General features: G+C 38.4%; 1 protein-coding gene across 2 annotated transcripts in view; it reads right to left on the bottom strand.

Moving 5' to 3' along the window:
• The window catches only part of LOC149932365 (uncharacterized), a 66,527-nt gene that overhangs the window by 1,827 nt on the left and 47,191 nt on the right, over nt 1-17,509 (bottom strand). For both annotated transcript variants that reach the window (XM_090155481.1, XM_090155482.1), the window contains exons 3-5: nt 2,282-2,417; nt 2,063-2,196; nt 1,726-1,963 (exon numbers count right to left, since the gene is read on the bottom strand). In XM_090155481.1, coding sequence (XP_090011607.1) covers nt 1,726-1,963; nt 2,063-2,196; nt 2,282-2,417 — 508 coding nt within the window. The remainder of the gene's footprint in view (nt 1-1,725; nt 1,964-2,062; nt 2,197-2,281; nt 2,418-17,509) is intronic.

The following is a 17,509-nucleotide window of genomic DNA, read 5'->3' as shown; positions in this document are numbered from 1 at the left end:
CTCGTTGGTAATACGAAGAAAAAGGGGTAGAGGTCTCTCTTTTCCGTTATCTCCCTCCTCATTTCTTAAAGACAAGATGGGAGGAAAAAGTGTCGGATTTGAGAGCGAAAGGAAGATGTTCGCTCGAAGGCGGTAAGAAGGAATCTCTCTCTCTCTTTGGCGCTCCTGGCTCGTTCGCCAACGCCTCAGTATATAAATCCTCTCTGCTCTGATGTTTGATTCGTAACCGATTATTTATCCCAGTCTATGATAAGAGATCTTTCTTCCTCACCCACTACATTTTTTTATCTGGTTTCCTTCCTTTTTCCTAGTGTGTGTGGTTCCTAGTTTCTCGACATCTTTGGCTGTAGGGTCCTCTATACGCTATTGGGAATTTCTCTTCAAGTGGGAGTGTAGTGATTCAACTCGAAACTATTTGTTTCCGAGTGCTGGTGGTGGCGGTGCCGTAGCGTATATCGGCTCTGAGAAAACATTTATCAACTGGTGTGTGTGGGTTTCGTGCCCAACCTTGTCAAATTGCTTTTAGATAGAGTGGTATTTTACCTTATTTGTTCCTTACAGCTTTGGTTCCCGCGTACCGGATAAATATCGTGAATGTTAAATTAAATCACCCGCATTTTGGTACACCCATTTAGTTTATTTTTCAACTAAGCTCCAATAAAAGAAAAAAATGTTAGGGCGTATTCGTACGAGCCAACATTTTTGCAAAACCTATTTAGCCAAAGCGAGTTGCACCGTGCGAATGGATAAAGTGTTTCAACAAGAAAACTCGAGTGTTTTCATAACCTAGGCTTAACTCCATACATTTAATTACTGAATCTAGTACATATTATTTTCATTGAACGAAACTAAATGTTAGTTGACAAATATTGTAGTAGTATAAGTATTTTTTAGGCGTTGTGTTTATGGGCTGCAGCCCAGGGCCCCGTTCAATAAAAGGGCCCCCCAACGCGGTTCATTAAAATTAAAAACTTAAGAAAAATAAAATTTCCATTACCAAGCAAAATGCATCCCATACACCCAAACTTGGGCTAATTGGGTAGGCCCCAAACAGCGTTAGTCCCGGGCCCCCAAAAGTTATTGTCCACACCTGTCGTTGCTTAAACCGTCAAATCTCAACTTATTTTTGTTCAGCGTGTGAACAAAGTTGGGTAAAAATATGTACTCCCACGAATTGGCCCCAACAAAATCATTTTCTTATCAAATACCAAAATAGTGTTAATTTTAGACAGAGATCTACCTCCCAACCGTATAGCCTAACTCCAAGTTAATTCTCGATTAAATCGCAACCTTGGTAATTTGACAACTCCCTCTGGGACTATATGTTTACGGTGGAAACTGAAAAGCTAGATTAAAGTGTTCAAACTAACGTTGATGATAATGAGAAGAAGCATAAGTCTATAATATTGTTCCATAAGTTTATCACTTTGGGGAATATTTTACTGAGAGCTAGTAACGAAGTGACGTCATCACAAGAGAAAATCTCCCCCTAGATACGTGTGACGCGAATACGCGAAACGGCGACGAAGACCGTAACGCAGTCTGTCTTGCGAATAGCTCTCAGTAAAATTTGTGCGCGTGAAATATAGGAAGTGTGACTTAGGCCTAAGGTGATGCCTTGGGTATTAGCCTAGCTGTTTATTATTATTATTATAATTACACTTATGTAACAATATTATGCGCTTATGGAAGAAGCGATCATTCGTGGTAAGGTTTGTAACTTACGTTGGCCAATGTTGACGTTTTGCGTGACGTGCAAACCCGAGGTTTGCTGTCTTCCGCCGAAGACGAGTTCTTCATTGCTCATGGTGTAGAGCCTGGAAATGGTGGCCGTGCACTTGAGCTTCATGTTACCGTGTTTGAAGTGTTTCTCCGTCGCCAGGAATCTCAGGCCCAGACTGGAGCTCTCGAGGCCGTCGGCGTGAAGGGTCGTCGAGTGTTCCGTCTCGTATTCCGGACCCACCTGTCCCGCGATCGAGTACCCCCACGCCTTATCATTAGACACGGGCCGTTGTTCAAAACGACGTGGTCAAATCGCGGAGGAAAGAGGGTATTATCTTACCAATTCGTCATTGATGTACCATTTCAGCGAGGCGGCCGGTTTCGACTTGGCCGACGTGCAGTTGACGGCCACCGTGTCGTCTACTTGATACTTGGGTTGGCTGCCCGTGATTTTTGGCCCTTCAGCCGGAAGAACTTGCCGTACGAAAGAAAGGTACGAATATTCGATGTAGTTTAAGAAATCTCTGAATATCTCGAAAACCCATTAGTCGAAACATACCGTATACCTTCATCTCCTTTTCGGCTTCCACCGTCTGAAAGAAAGGCGCTTCGGCCGATACTTCGCATCGATACACTCCCGCCGAATTTAAGTCCACGTGCTTCAAGATCACCGACTGGTGGTCGGATTTACCCAGCTGCGTGATAAAAAGAGAGATACATACTGAAAGCGCGTTTGTTGCGAATAATTTAGGAACGCGAATGGCGCCCGGAAACCACGTTCGCGAATAAATGGCGCGGCCACCACCAAAATACTTTAAATGGCACCGTATAGTTTGGAATAAAAATAGAAATAAAAAGTTCACTGTATGAAAAAAGAAAATCGGTAAATTAAAAAATGAGAGAGAGAGATAGAGGGGAAGATCTACTTAATGCCATTTTCCAGTTCAGTTACTTTCGTAAAATTGGTTTTCCTCTTTCAACCTAAGATTCTTCCCCCGTTTCATTGTAAACATCCTTTGAATTTCGACTGCGGGATTGAATAAAAAAATGCCCTCATAGCCCTCATTCTTTTTTAAGGGAAGGGGTGTTTGGTCCTTTCTCCGTTCCCGTTCTCGTTTCCTCTAAATTCTCTTTTTCTTATCTCATTTCTTGCATCTCGAAATTCCAACCGATTCTAGTTTCAAAATTAAATTTCGACTTATCCACTATTCCTCAAGCAGCGCTTTATACTAAAACTACTACATCTAGCGGTGAAAAAAACGGAAGGCCGAAAGTAATATTATCCATATTTGATACCGCGAGAGTTTTTCCCTCTTTGGACTCCCGCACTGGAGAAATCTCCTCTTTCACTCGGACCGATCAAATAGCAAATGGCATCGTTTCGAGGTTATTTTTTCATGGCCTTCCTACCTCCTTTCGATTTTACCAAAAATACCCTCGAATAAGCTCGCTTTTAACAGGGTTGTTATAATTTACAGCGAGTAGACCTATAGTTTTGGTTGGTTTCTCAACTTTTTCCCTCCAACTTTATTATATTTTAAAATGGTTTTCTTTCGCCATGTGTACAATGTGGTTAAAGACGACATTAAGATTTGATTATTTTTCTCGCAGCTTGTCGTCTTTGGAAGGTTTACGATGGAACCTTTCTTTCTTTCCTCGCGCTGAGATTTTTTATCCCGGTGTAAGCCCGCTAATGGCCACTCTCGCCGAGGATTTCAGTCTAAGCATTCCGTGTATTTTTTGTTCACTGAGCCCATGCAGGTTGCTCGCTTATTTTTTCTTCTCTTTAAATCTCCAACACTATACCGCCCTCGATTATATTTTTGGTCTGGTTTATGACTGTTGTAACTGCGTCCGTCCGTAAGTGATTTAATAGTGTTATATATGGAGGATCAGATATTTCTCGTGTGAACAGATTATAAGTACTGAACACATATTGGGTGAATCTGTACGGAGATTAGAAGGGATTTGTCTCTAATTGCGTCTATGGGATTGAATCAGGGTTGGCAAAAAACCGGTTTTTTCTTGAAAAGTCCAGTGGTATGGTTTTTTGCAAGTTAAATTCGGATTATTGGAGTTTTATCCGGATTTTCCAATAATCATACATTTGCCTCGTTATTAAATAAAATCGTGTTATTTTCCGTCCTCCACTATGTTGCCCACCCGCTTTTGGCGTCCAACACCAGCCTTGGAAATAAGCTTTTTTTAACTGGTCCTCATGACCAGGGACCCCCTAGCTTATGAATTATAATAACAGTAAATTACTGTTATTACACTTAATTACAGAAAATTTGGGATAGTTCCATAGACTAAACTGTATGTTTCCACCAATAAAAAGCTCTTTTTTGGCTAAGTATAGAAACGTTTCTTAGTGATTTTTTTAAAACAATGAGTTTTTGAAAAGTCCGGATTTTTTCATGGATTTTTTAACGTGTTTTAATCCAGTTTAATCCACGGACTGGTTACCACCGTGCCAACCCTGGATTGAATGGAAAATGGAAGATATTAACCACTCGAAAGATGCTACAATTTAAACAATTTACAAAACTGAACTAGTTAGTATAATGAATATTTAATGAATATTAATAATGAACTAAGAATAGGGCACTCTGGATAAAGATACCGTTACACCCTTTTCATGTCAAATAAACCACTTTAGGGAGATAAAATACATCACTAATTGGCTTAAAATACGACAAATTTTATTAATACTAAGGTATAATACTATTATATTAAAAGTAGTGCTTTTGATTTCTTATAAAATAACGATACATCCTTTTACACCTTAATACTACCATAAATGGTATCTCTAAAATCCCTCAGAAGGTGTGATCAAGGTGTTTACATCCTTTCACTCACACTTCAGGGGTTATGAACACATTTGAAAACCTTTTAGACTCCTTAAGACCATTTCTTCACCTTTTTACCCCAATAAAACACCCATCAACATTGTTAGCACTCTTTTTAGATATCAGCTTGTGGTACTCGGTGAAAATTATAAAGCATTACTCGTGCGTTAAGTTTGCAAATCCTCTTTCCACTGGGTTTTCGCTGAGTTCATCGTTTAGCCTCCCCATACAAACCTGCTGAGATTCACTATTGGTTCGCGGTTCATGAAGGACATACCACAAGCCACTTACCCGTTGTAATGGCAAGTTAACAACTTGGAACTATGGCAGTACTTTGGATATTAGCCAATTATTATTATAAATAATAGCAGAACTAAATAAACCGAACTATATTGGCCATGTTGGAGACGTTTTCCTCATGGAACCATAGTTTAAATCATCCTTTAAAATTTCACGCTCTAAGAGCTAGGAGCAACAAACACAAGGAGAACGCAACTAGCCTTTAAACACGCTAACGCAGTGTTGTGTACAAATTTCATTGGACGAGCCTTTACGCTGAACGTTTTACGGAAAGGGGGGAAGACAATTTCCGAATTTTTACCTTCCGAAAGCAGCAGGCGCTACAGCGTCTAACCAATGAAAAATTTACGCAAGAAAATGCACGACTTTTGACGGGTTGCGTTCTCTTTGTGTGGGGTGCTGTGTTTGTTGCTCCTAGCTAAAAGGCTATCAAGCCTAAGTTTTACTATCGCCATCTACCGTCTCTCGGAGAAAACAGCTAAGTACCGTACTGATGTTACCCATTGTTAGGCTTAAGTTACATTTCAATGGATAAAATAACACGTGATATTGAAATGATTCCTGTCTTTAGATAATTTCAAAACGCGCGCTCACCATTTTCACGTAATTTTTAGAGCGCACTCTTAAATCACAGAATTATATACCCACAATTATCTAATGCAATTTATCGTGGGAGTAAATGGGGCTTCATTTTAACTAGATTTCTATAAGGAAAATGCCTCCCAGTTTTCAGGTCATTTCCAATAACTGTAATAAACGCCAAGGTTTTATCTAGTCCCAGAAAATGGTATTTCTAGATTAAGCAACGGCACAATTATCGAATACACTGTATTTTATTCTTGAAATCATGTTACTATTAAATAATTAATCTTTTTTTAAATCGCAATATTACCATAAATAACATAATACAATAAGTATGACAATTAACGAGATTTACAACCAAGCTGATTTTCAAAATTATTGCGTAATCAAGATGTTTTCTCAGCTCAGAATCCTCTAGTGTCTAAAATACGCGAGACTTCCGCTAAGCCGAAATATCTGGTTTCCGATAGATAGGTGAAATATTAGGCTAAAATTATAAAAAATTTAAAACGTTTTACTCGGCGCCACGAGCTCATTTTTTTTATCACGCATGATTCGCACGCGGGCTTCAAAGCCCAAGCCAAAGCCCCTCGCGATTCCAGAACGTGCTCTCTGATATTAGGCTTAAATTTTTATCAAAAAGTAGTTATCCAAAACGGTAAGTCCAAGTCACAGCTTGAAGAGAGTATCAGTGGCGAAAAAAGGTTCGGTTAGAAAATTAGCATTAAAGCAATAGGAAGTGCCATACTTATTGTTATTATGTTACTTATGATATTACGTAAGAGGTTTTCCTCGGAGGCCCCATAGATCGTCTTCGGCGCTATATGGGACGAGTCGTTTCTCGGTGTCTCTCGGCGCGTAAAAAAATGAAATTTCCTATCCCAGATATCATTTGTAGAGAGAGTCAATTTTCCGCGGAAAATGTCCGAAAAGATCCAAAGACGCGTAAAGTGGTCAAAATCCGAGTAGAAGAGGCTTATCCCCCCCGGCGCCACGCAGGAACCCCTTCTTCCCTTCCATTTCTCTCGTTTCTTTTCTCCACTTTCTTCCATTTGAGCTCGCTCGTCTACGTTCCTATCATAGAAGAACTGCCTCTCTCTCCCCCGCACCATTCCCGATAACGACTTTATGAAGGTATATTTTTACGCCACCTTGCGGCTAGGAAATACATAACGGCGCGTCGCTACAAGGCGCGTCCCCATCGTTGGATCCCCCGCTCTTCTTCCTCCTTTTAGAGAGTCCATTAGACGAAACTGGCGCTTTTAATGCGAGCTTAAGAATTTTCTCTGTCTCTCGGAGAGTTTCGTATACGAGAAACCATCAGAAATTGGCACTAAGAAATGGCCAACGTATATAATGGGGACATTTTTTCGCTCTAAAAACTTCTAATCCCATTTTTGAAGGGATTGAACGGGAAATCTCTCCTTATTGTTCGCTCGGTAAAAGAATGAAGGGGGAAACTGGACTTTCGATATTAGATTTAGGGCAAGAGCGCTCTGATTTAAGAAAGGAGTATATAAGTCTCCGAAATAAATCTCTAGACCGTTCTCGTTAGCCACGCTACCGGATTCCTATTAACTAAGTATATCAGGGGAATTGAATTGATTAGATTGACGCTTATAAATGAATATTCGGGGCATTCTGTTCCACTTTGTCGGTCAGATTCGTTTCCTCCGTAATAGAAAACGTAGGCTCCCAATCGGTTACTGGGACAAGTCCGCGGTACAACGTCGCGCGACTTTGGCGTAGATTTAACCATTAACTCGGAGAAATCGCTTTTCTAACAAATTGGACACCCACTCCCGGCGGCGGGCTTTCCCGTCGCTCTCGCTTCGAGCCTTTTTTCAAGCTTCGGTTTTGTCGAGCATTACGGATCCATTACGATTTAATACCCTAAGCGCTATTTTATTCAAGCCATTAAAATATCTTAATAGAGTCACTAGCTAGTCCCCTTTGCCCAAGTCTCTCTTTCGTCTCTGATTGCCAGAATGAGAGAGAAAGATCGAAGACCATTTTATTTGTCACACGGAGAGAGGGATATCTCTGGCCTCTTTTTTGCCGCTTTTTCCCGTTAGGCGGCGATGGAGGGAGGAGTAGCGGATCGATTTCTCTAAGATGATATACGGAAGAGGAAGAGTGTTATATTATTAATAGTTTTGTTGCCGGGTCACCCCTTAATTCGCAAACGGATCGATTTGACAAATCGACGAAGATTAATTTTAGCGAATCAAATCGCTCTCGCAATAATGTACGGCAAAAGTAATTGGAAAATGATTGCGGCGCAATTTTTTTTGTGCGCGAGACTAGTGTCTAGAATTTAATCAAAACTCAAATCAGACATGAGGTGAATACCTTTGGCCTGACCCTAAGCAGTTTACGCGTGACAAAATCAGTTTTCATTAAACACTAATAAATGTGTCAACTATAAAGAAACCTCTTAAATTCTTATCATAATTACTTGGAAATGGAACCAATGGAAAGTCATTTAAATCAAGTATTATAACAATGGAAGCTTAAAATTTATTTATAAGAGAGGTTACGCCGGTGAACGAAAACGTGAACGGGGGAACTTGTAGGAGTGTGTACTTGTACCTTAGGATGTACATCCTGCACATCCTACAAGTTTCCCATACACGTTTTCTAGCCGTTTTCTGGTAAAAATTGATGTCTGCTTCGTCATCTGTACCCCCAAATAGAAAAGAAAAATTATTTATCTATCCAATCGATTGATTTAAGATCTACCATTTTTAATTTTAGTTTATTCATTGATCAACTTTTCATAAATGAACATATTACGAAAACAACAAAGCACGAGTATAAGATCTCATTAATGAAAAAATATTGAATAATCTAATTCCCATGAATATACCGACCAGAGTTTTTACATTTACCCAAAAAGCTTTTGCTCCAAAAAGGCTTCGCGCTCATAGACATCTGTCTGAAACCCAATTTAATTAGTTATTTCTGACTTTTATTACTACCCAAATATGAAAGAACTAACCACTGAAATGGGTCTTGATTTGTAATCTAATCGAAAAAGAAAACCATTGACTAATAAACCCGGTAGACATTTCATGATGTCATGCAGTTTCTGCACAAGATGGCCATCGAAATGATCGGTCATCTTTTTCTTACATAATTGATGGAGAATAAATATCAGTAGCAACAGAAAATCATATATATGTACACTAAAGGCTGATTCACACGGGCAGTGTTTTCCTGTTTTTCTATATTTTCTCGTTTTATTACCTTTTCCAGTTGCTCAGGCGCACGGGAAAACTACTGTACACACGGACAAAATTTAATGGATTTTTCCGCCGTCAGCGCTGCCGGTAAACGAGAAAACGGAGAAAAAAATGTTGAAATATCTCTACTTTATTTTCCCGGTTTTTGAAGCTCTTTGAGTTCGAGCGTTTCGCTGTCACGTGATATAAGGAGCGATTTTGAAAGTCTTTAAAAGTAGGCTTACTAATTTTTGCGTCTACCACGTGACGGCATAACGCTCGCTGACTGGTCGAGCCCAACGCCCCTCAAAAAAAGTTTATCCGTTTTCTCGTTCCCCGGCAGCGCTCGCTGTGATAAAATCCGGCAAATTTGGTCCGTGTGTACAGTCATGTTCCTGTGCGCCAGAACAACGGGAAAAGGCGGTAAAAATAGAAAATATAGAAAACCAGGAAAACACTGCCCGTGTGAACCAGGCTTTAGAATGTTTAAGATCATAATGCAATTAAACCCGGTAACATGGGCGGGGTTAAATTACATTGAATCAGGAATTCATCAAGATAAGAGTATTTAACTTATTTAACAATACTGGTCTAGTTACGCATATTTTCACGTTTTTAGATAGTTAGAAAGAGCAAAAAGTTGATTTTATAAAATAAAAAGTGGTCTTGCCCAACTTGTTAAAATGTTGCTCTTACGTCACAAAACTCAGCTTTATTAGTGTATTCTTCGCACGAGCGATTTGCACGCGCTGTAGAAAAAGCTATTCAGCCTCCTCTGGCGACTCTAGCGCGCGCTCATAGACTTGTAAAAGTAAAAGACTGCGAGGTAAGAGCAACATTTAAACAAGAAGGCCACGTTACTTTATAAAAAGATCTATTCGGCGTCCTGTTTAGCGTAACGCCACGCCAGCTAAATTGACTATTAACATATAAATTCTTGTTAGCAATATCTATAAATTATTTCCAAATAAACAAAATATATCATATCCACTTCAAAGTACAAAGAGTGATAAAATACGCGAATAGGTAGAATAGTCTATAATTAGAAGGGACAAATACGCTAAACCCTAAATAAATTTCAAGCAATTAAAATACTTAAAAATAACTCGTACAAATAGGTCTTCGAGCAAACATAAGGACGCGAATCTCAGACCAAATAGATTTTCGAGTGAAAAACTAAATAAAATAGCCAGAAATTCCAACGATAGACCGATTTCGTCCTATTTGGGACTCGTCAGTAATACCGTGCGGGAAATCTGGCTCGCGACTATTACACCGAAAATAGAAACTAAGCCTAAACATTAAAAATTTCAAACATTTAATGTTTATTATATCAAAAAGAAAATTTTATGTTTAGGCTTAGTCTCTTTTTGATTTTATCATTCTTTATAATGCAGTCAATAAGTGGTTCTTATTAACTTCACAAAGAGTACACCTCGTATGATCGTTTCCCCATCCATCATCCTTGAATATGAAAGTCGTGATTTCTATTGTAGCAAAAGCAACCATCTGCGGAGCTCAAAAAAAATAGTAGGAATCAGAACCAGTCTTTGAATAAAACTTTTCATAATGAGGCTCTTTACATTTTTGGTCGCAATGATTGTGCTAATAATTGATATTTTGTTTATTTATATTTCATTCGTAATCTAAATCATTCTTTTAAAAAGTATGTTAAATTTACTTTGAAATAAACATCTTAAAAAACTATAAATTATAAATTTTAAAATTCTGTTCCATGGTTATTTTGAAATAATTAAAAGTTTTATAAAAGACTGACACTTCATGGAGTTAAAAACACTTTATTTTCAATATAGGAGCTTTCGGACAGTGGTCTTTCCTCAGCTAGTCATTATTACAATCTGAAGTTTGAACTTTTTACAATGCTACACTAGGGGTAACATTGTAATCTTGTAGCATTGTAAAAAGTGTAATAAACTGTAGTATCAGTCTTTTATAAAACTTTTAATTATCTTTAAAAACTGTTTAAAACTTTAAAATAAATTGTTTTTTGAAACGGTTGTTTAAAATGAAAAGGCAGTTGGAGTTGCGACTGATTGTACGTACAATTTTTGAAACGAACAATATCCATATTAATATTCAATATTTATTATAAAATAAACAAACAATTCCATTGTGAAATATCGTGTTCATAAAAATGCGCGAATTTTTAAAATTTGCCTTTACCTAAAACCTTTGAAGGAACAAAACCCGTAGTGGGAGTGATAGCATTGACAAACTAATTGAAAAATCAATGATAAAATTAATGCCGAGTGATTTATTCGGGCCGAGGTAGACGCGTTTGCGGAGCTGCTAAAGTGAGAAAACCAACAGAGGGAGCTATACCCTCGCACTTTTGAAGAAAAAACCTTAAAAAAACCAACGATATAGTTACGCTTTGATGTATCTTATATTTTTCTTTTAATTCCGAGATGCATACGGATGTCTGAACCAGATCTTCTTTAGACCGGGTTTAAGAAAAGCTCGCGACAGTTTGGTTTTTGGGTTTTATTTTTATTCGCTTCCAGCGAATTTATTCTCCTCGAACACAATCGGCCGCTTTTTGAACAAAGTATATTATATGGAATAAAAAATAAACCCAAAATATATATGGAAACTTTCCCGACGCTTTGTAAGTAAATTTTTCGCTTCGGTTTTGGAATGCACTTAAAAATAAGATACTCCAGATTAAATTTGTAGTTATTTTCGAATTAACTTTAACGTTATTTATTTTCTTAACGAAAAATAACACACACGTTCCGTTCGAGAAGAATAATTAAATATTTACAAACTTTAGGAGAGAGGGTTTGCAAATTTGTCCACCTAGCATTCAATTTATCGTTGTTTGTTGAACATTGTATCTCCAGAATTTGGAATGCAGTATAATACGCAAATAAACCTCATTTAAAGAAGAACTGTCACCAAAACCAAAATTTACGAGGTTTTTTTCAGAAAGATAGAAAATATATTAATAATTATGTCCCTGAAATTTTATAGTTATTTTAAAAGTATTTAAAAATTTACGCTACTTTTTCCGCAATCTACATCAAACGGCTTAAAAAATTTCAGAAATCGTGGTTGAACCTACGTGCAGCGCCAAAAGAATGATGCGGCAAAAATTTGAGAAAGGGCGGCGTGTAAGGCGTATTAAAAACACGATTAACTACAATCTACCAATATAACTATTTTAAAAAGCCAAGGAGAATGTCGTAGCAGTAGCATTTCCGACCGAAAAACGATAAAACCGGGGAAAAAATATTTCGTTCACGAGATGGCGCTGCAGGTAGGTTCAACCAAGCGGTTCTGAGATTCTCGAGTCGGGGGGGGGGGGGATAAAACACGAAATTTGGTTGCTTATAATAAATCAAATACTGGAAATATTAACAAAAAAAATTTTGTATAACCATTTTCTGACTTCCACTATCCATTTAAATGGTTTTTAACCAATTTTAGGGTGGTGACAGTTCTCCTTTAAAGAACATTTTATAGGAAAATAAACATAGTAAATCGGCGAAATTCTAACTTTATTTAACATTTTCTAAGAAATGAACAAGTAAATCGGTAAAATACTAAGTATTTCACATTTTCTAAAAAATGAACAAGTAAATCGGTAAAATACTAAGTATTGCACATTTTCTAGAAAATGAACAAGTCAATTGGTAAAAAAAAAACAAATTTATTTAACATTTTCTAGAAAATGAACAAGCAAATTGTAAAATACCAAATTTATTTCACATTTTCTAGAAAATAAACAAGTAAATTTGGTTAAATACGAAATTTATTGCACATTTTCTAAAAAAATAACAAGCAAATCGGTAAAATACTAAATTTATGGCACATTTTCTAAAAAATTAAAAGCAAATCGGTAAAATACAAAAATTATTGCACATTTTCCTAGAAAATGAATAATTAAATTTGGTGAAATACGAAATTTATGGCACATTTTCTAAAAAAATAAAAGCAAATCGGTAAAATACAAAAATTATTGCACATTTTCCTAGAAAATGAATATTTAAATTTGGTGAAATGCGAAATTTATGGCACATTTTCTAAAAAATTAAAAGCAAATCGGTAAAATACAAAAATTATTGCACATTTTCTATCAGTAAAATAATAAATTTATTTCACATGTTTCAGAAAACAAATAGGTAAATCAATCAAATACTAAATGTATTTAACATTTTCTAGAAAATGAACAAACAAATTCGGCAAATACTAAATTTATTTTAGTTTTTTTTAGAAAATGAACGAATCAGTAAAATACGAAATTTAGATCACAGTTTCTAGAAAATGAACAAGTAAATCAGTGATAATAGTTGTAAATTTTCAAAATGGGCGTTTTTAACCATTTTCAAAGTAGGGCCGAAAGCCGAGGCTTGTTACAGCCACGAGCAACAGACACGCAACGAGAACGCAGCCAGCCTTTACAAGCCCTAGCCATAACTTGCCTACAATTTTCAAAACATTCCGACAGTGGCAGGCGCTAGAGCGTCTAGCCAATGAGAAATGTACACACGAAAATGAGCGTCTAAAAACGCGTTGCGTTCTCCTTATGTTATGGTGTGTTTGTTGCTTCTATGTTACAGTGTCGGGTGGTTTTCATTAGAGCCCTTCACGTTGTTCGTATTTTATTTTGATTTTCCGGTGAGCGCGTCGCCCCGAATGAAAGAAGGAGGGCCATATACATGGCGGGACAAAAAGGAAATTTGAAAAGGGAGTGATTTACAATTGGAAAACAATATTTGCGGAATATAATAACGTGATTGATATCCTTTTCTCACGCGATCCGTCGCTTCTAGAAGAAAGAGGGCCCCTTAAATGGACGGCGAGCCGTCGTACGAACTGGCCATTTGACAGGCAAGCGACGTTCAATAGATGTCTTACAACCACACTCCCAGCCCACTCCCTCTTCGACATCTCTCTCTCTCTCTCTTAGTCGGTCAGTACCGAGAAGGGTACACGCACACTATACACCCCGCCACGTTTTCAAACCCTTTACGGAAGGGGTAAAGTTTGTCCCGTTCGCTTAAGTAATAGCCGCGTCGACTTCGTCCTTGGACTGATAGCTTCGGAGTAGGCTTACTTTAGTCTCACACGTTTACGGACTAGTTTCTTCCACGGCATTTTATTTCGTTTCGCCGACCGTGGGCCCGGCCTAGTTAAGAGCCCCCCCCCCCCCAATACCTATATACGTATATATGGGGTAAAAAAAGTGGGAAAATAGGGGTGGGGATAAGGAACAGCGTCACTAATAGTGTTTTCGCACGTAGCCGTTGCTCGTTATTCGCCGGCCATTGCACGAACGCAAATGATTCGAGTTGGCAGTCAAAATGATTCTCTTTCCGTTTTGGCCCTTTCGGCTCGGCCCTGCAGACTCGTTTCGCTGCCGATGGAGGCCTAATAGGTCACGCACATTTCGACGACTCCACCGGCAGCCCGCCGATGAAACTCCGGATGTTCGCCGCCACCCGGCGAAAGGGTTACGCTCGAGGCCCGCGTTTCTCCAGATCGAGCCTCTCCCAGTCCGGTTATCCGAGCGCCATTCTCTTCTGTTTTATATTTATGACTGGGAGCATCGAATTAGAAAAGCAAAGAACCCTTAATAGCCGTTTCCTCCTTCCAGATCTTTCCGCGCCTCTTAATCGCCTTTCTCCCGCCCACCGTTGCCCCTTTGAGCGTCTTTTCCTGTCTAATACAAACTCAAGAACCGATTATTTTCCATACTAGCTAAAGGCAAATGTTATCGATTTTTCCAGTGTACTTTTAGTACGTATTTAAACGCACAAGCCTCCCTTTCTGTATATGTAAATACATTAATATATAAATGTTTAGCGGATACTTAGTGGATTTTATGTAACACTTGTTATGTTTACGTCCCAAAATCGCGATTCCTGGAAGTTCTAAATTATGCGGTAATTTGGTGAACTTTTAACTCTGTCGATGTACGGCGTGCTTCCCGAGAGAAACTTCCAATTTTCGTCCGGGTAATATTTTGAACTAGCTACGTAAAGTTCAAGCGTTTCCCACCGGTCCCAAGGCACCTGTCCCGAATGTTGCTGTTGAAAGTCTACCCGAGTGCCTCTAGACGGCGTAACCCTTAATTAAACAAGTTCCGACAAACAGCGTCGTACGCTTTTACAGACGGTCCCTTTGGGATCGCGCTTGTAGGACAAACTACCGTAAATTAACTACTCCCTAAACACCGGTGCGCCGCGTGAGGAACACTTCTACAGGCGCCAGTAGGCTTATTTTTTACGAAACTTACATTTTTAAAAGAAAAGGAACACCTTTAAAGAGAGTTCAAATGTCAAAAATCGGACACCTTTTTGAGGATACCAATACCTTCCTATAGGGATACGGTTACACCCTTTACACGTATATTAAACCGCTTAAATGATGTAACAAACCCCCTTTTAGGAAGTTAAATTACAGCTGTAAGGTAATAAATAAAAATCCTTTAAGTTCTTATGTAACACCCTATAAGTTCTTATTAAACAAACATTAAGTTATAAAATTACACCTATTCAAGAAAATACCTAACGAGTGAACTAACAAAGGAGACGACCCGAGGTGTTAATCACCGATTTTGTTCAAAGTCGGGTATAATGTACACCTCCATGTAACTTGAAAAACCTGCGAGGGAAAAGTTGCGACGGGCTTTCGTTTTGCCATGGCAACCGAAAACGTTTTTGACAACATGATTGGGAATTATTTCCATTGAAAATAACATGGGAATCTGAAGGATTTTAAGGGTCCCCCAATTGACCAAATTGCATTTAAACTTGATTAAATTTATTTTTAAAATCAATTTAAATTTTTTTAACGTTTTTGAAATTTTCTAAATTTTTCATTTCCCATGTTATTTTCAAAGGAAAAATCACAAATCATGTTGCCAAAAACGTTTTCGGTTGCCATGGCAAAACGAAAGCCCGTCGCAACTTTTCCCTTGCAGGTTTTTTAAGGTACATGGAGGTGTACACTATACCCGAGTTTGAACCAAATTGGTGATTATCACCTCGGGTCGTCTCCTTGTAAGATGAGGTGGCAGAGTGGTTAGCACTTTCACCTCGGAGCAACTTGTGGGAGTGCGTGAAAACTCGGAACCACTCCTTCTGCGTTGAGTTTGCAAGTTCTCTCCCGACTTAATAATTTTTTTTTCTCCGAGTTCTTCGGTTTCCCCTTTTCATATACATAGCGGAGGTTAACGGTAATAGTAAGTGTAGGGAGCTGTTGGCTCACGTGACATGAAGGGCTTTCCACCACCCTCCTACGCATTGTAACCCCGCCACCTGTTTAAAGGCTAGATGACTTGGGCAGGAGTTCTACCAATAGCTTCGATTGGGATTGGGAACCGGGTCACTTGCATGGCAGGCGCGTGTTCAACCATTGAGCCACCGAATCTTGTTATTTTAAATTTTAATTTAGAGTATAAAAACAGCTTAGTTGGCTCTCTTTGTATTTAGGAACGAATAAAGGGATAAGGTTTTCTCTCTAATTTTCAAAACATTAGTTTCGTGCTGTTAAACATTTTACCTTATCGTGAATGCATTTTAGACGTTTCTCATTAGGTTATTTTAGTATTAATTAATTACCCCTTCAGTTGGTAAAATGTGGATAGGCGACGTGTGAAGAGTTCACGTTCGTACAAGGAGAGGTATACTATTTTTGTTTTCGAACTTGTTATATGATTAACTTTAATCATAACGTCTCCGTTATGGCTGACGTACCATTTTAGTCAAAAAACCTTAATCGTGAATTACTTAATTTGATTTAAAAATAAGAAATTTTACAGTGAAAATTATTTTACGTTGAAAACATTCTAATACCCTAGTTAATTTATTAACACCTTAATACTACCATACATGGCGTTTTTAAAACCGTAAGAAGGTGTACCCCCTTTCCCTCCCATTTTAGAGGCTATTACCCCATTGTTTACACCTTTTACACCAATAAAACCCCCTTCAACACCCCCTTTTTTAAAGAGTGTATGATTTTAGAATATATTTATTTAATGCGGAGATTAATCCTGGGATAAATATAAATACAAAAGTTGTTCACAAATAATAGAAATTATCGCAAGATCATCCTATTCTACTTTAAATAATGTTTAAAACAGACTAACAATATTACTCCGAAGCGTTCCTTATAATTACCCTTTTAATTAGGCTAGAACGATTCTCGAGTCGCACTCACTGTAAGGGACAACAGGGACAATTTAATTGTCACGTCGTTAAAAAAGGAGTTAACGGAGGGATTTTCAGTGAGATTCGGATTGAATTTGTTTATAGTTCCGAAAAGCACACGCGCAACCTGTTTTATTGCCCGTGATTTTTAGGTACCCTCCTCAGTTAGTCGATTTTCTCGCGAGGTTTTATGTATAGAGAGTAACGCCGTGGTCACCGCCAGGGTCGTGGATGAAGAGAAAGAGACTGGTTTCCATTTCAAAAGCACGCGCGCGCGAGTGCCGACTCTTCTCTTTCGAAGAGGGTCCCCGCTATTTTTTGAAGACGGCCAACCTCGATCAATATAAATCGGTTTTATGAGGCTTGGGCGCTAAATGGAGGAATTCTCGGATCACATACCTTAGCCCGAATGGTTTTTCCTCCCCAGCCCTGGCCCCTACCTTCAGCGCGCTTTCTCTCCCCAGGGACGCGTTCCCTAAATAAGGTCTAACAGACTCATTCGCCGACTTCTTTTCCCTCACTCGCTTTCTTTATAAACTTAAAATTCCCTTCTCGGTCACTATCTCCTCCGAGAAAGGGGATTTCACTCTAAGAAGGGGACTCGACGGAGTTTGAGCTTTAAAAAAGAACTAGCGCGCTTAAATCGCGTTAG

The sequence above is a fragment of the Leiobunum rupestre genome, chromosome 8 (genome assembly GCF_980474605.1).
Source record: "Leiobunum rupestre chromosome 8, qqLeiRupe1.1.hap1, whole genome shotgun sequence".
NCBI classification, from domain to species: domain Eukaryota; kingdom Metazoa; phylum Arthropoda; class Arachnida; order Opiliones; family Sclerosomatidae; genus Leiobunum; species Leiobunum rupestre.
Note: the sequence above shows the minus strand (reverse complement) of the source record. Positions and strands in the feature narration are given on the sequence as shown.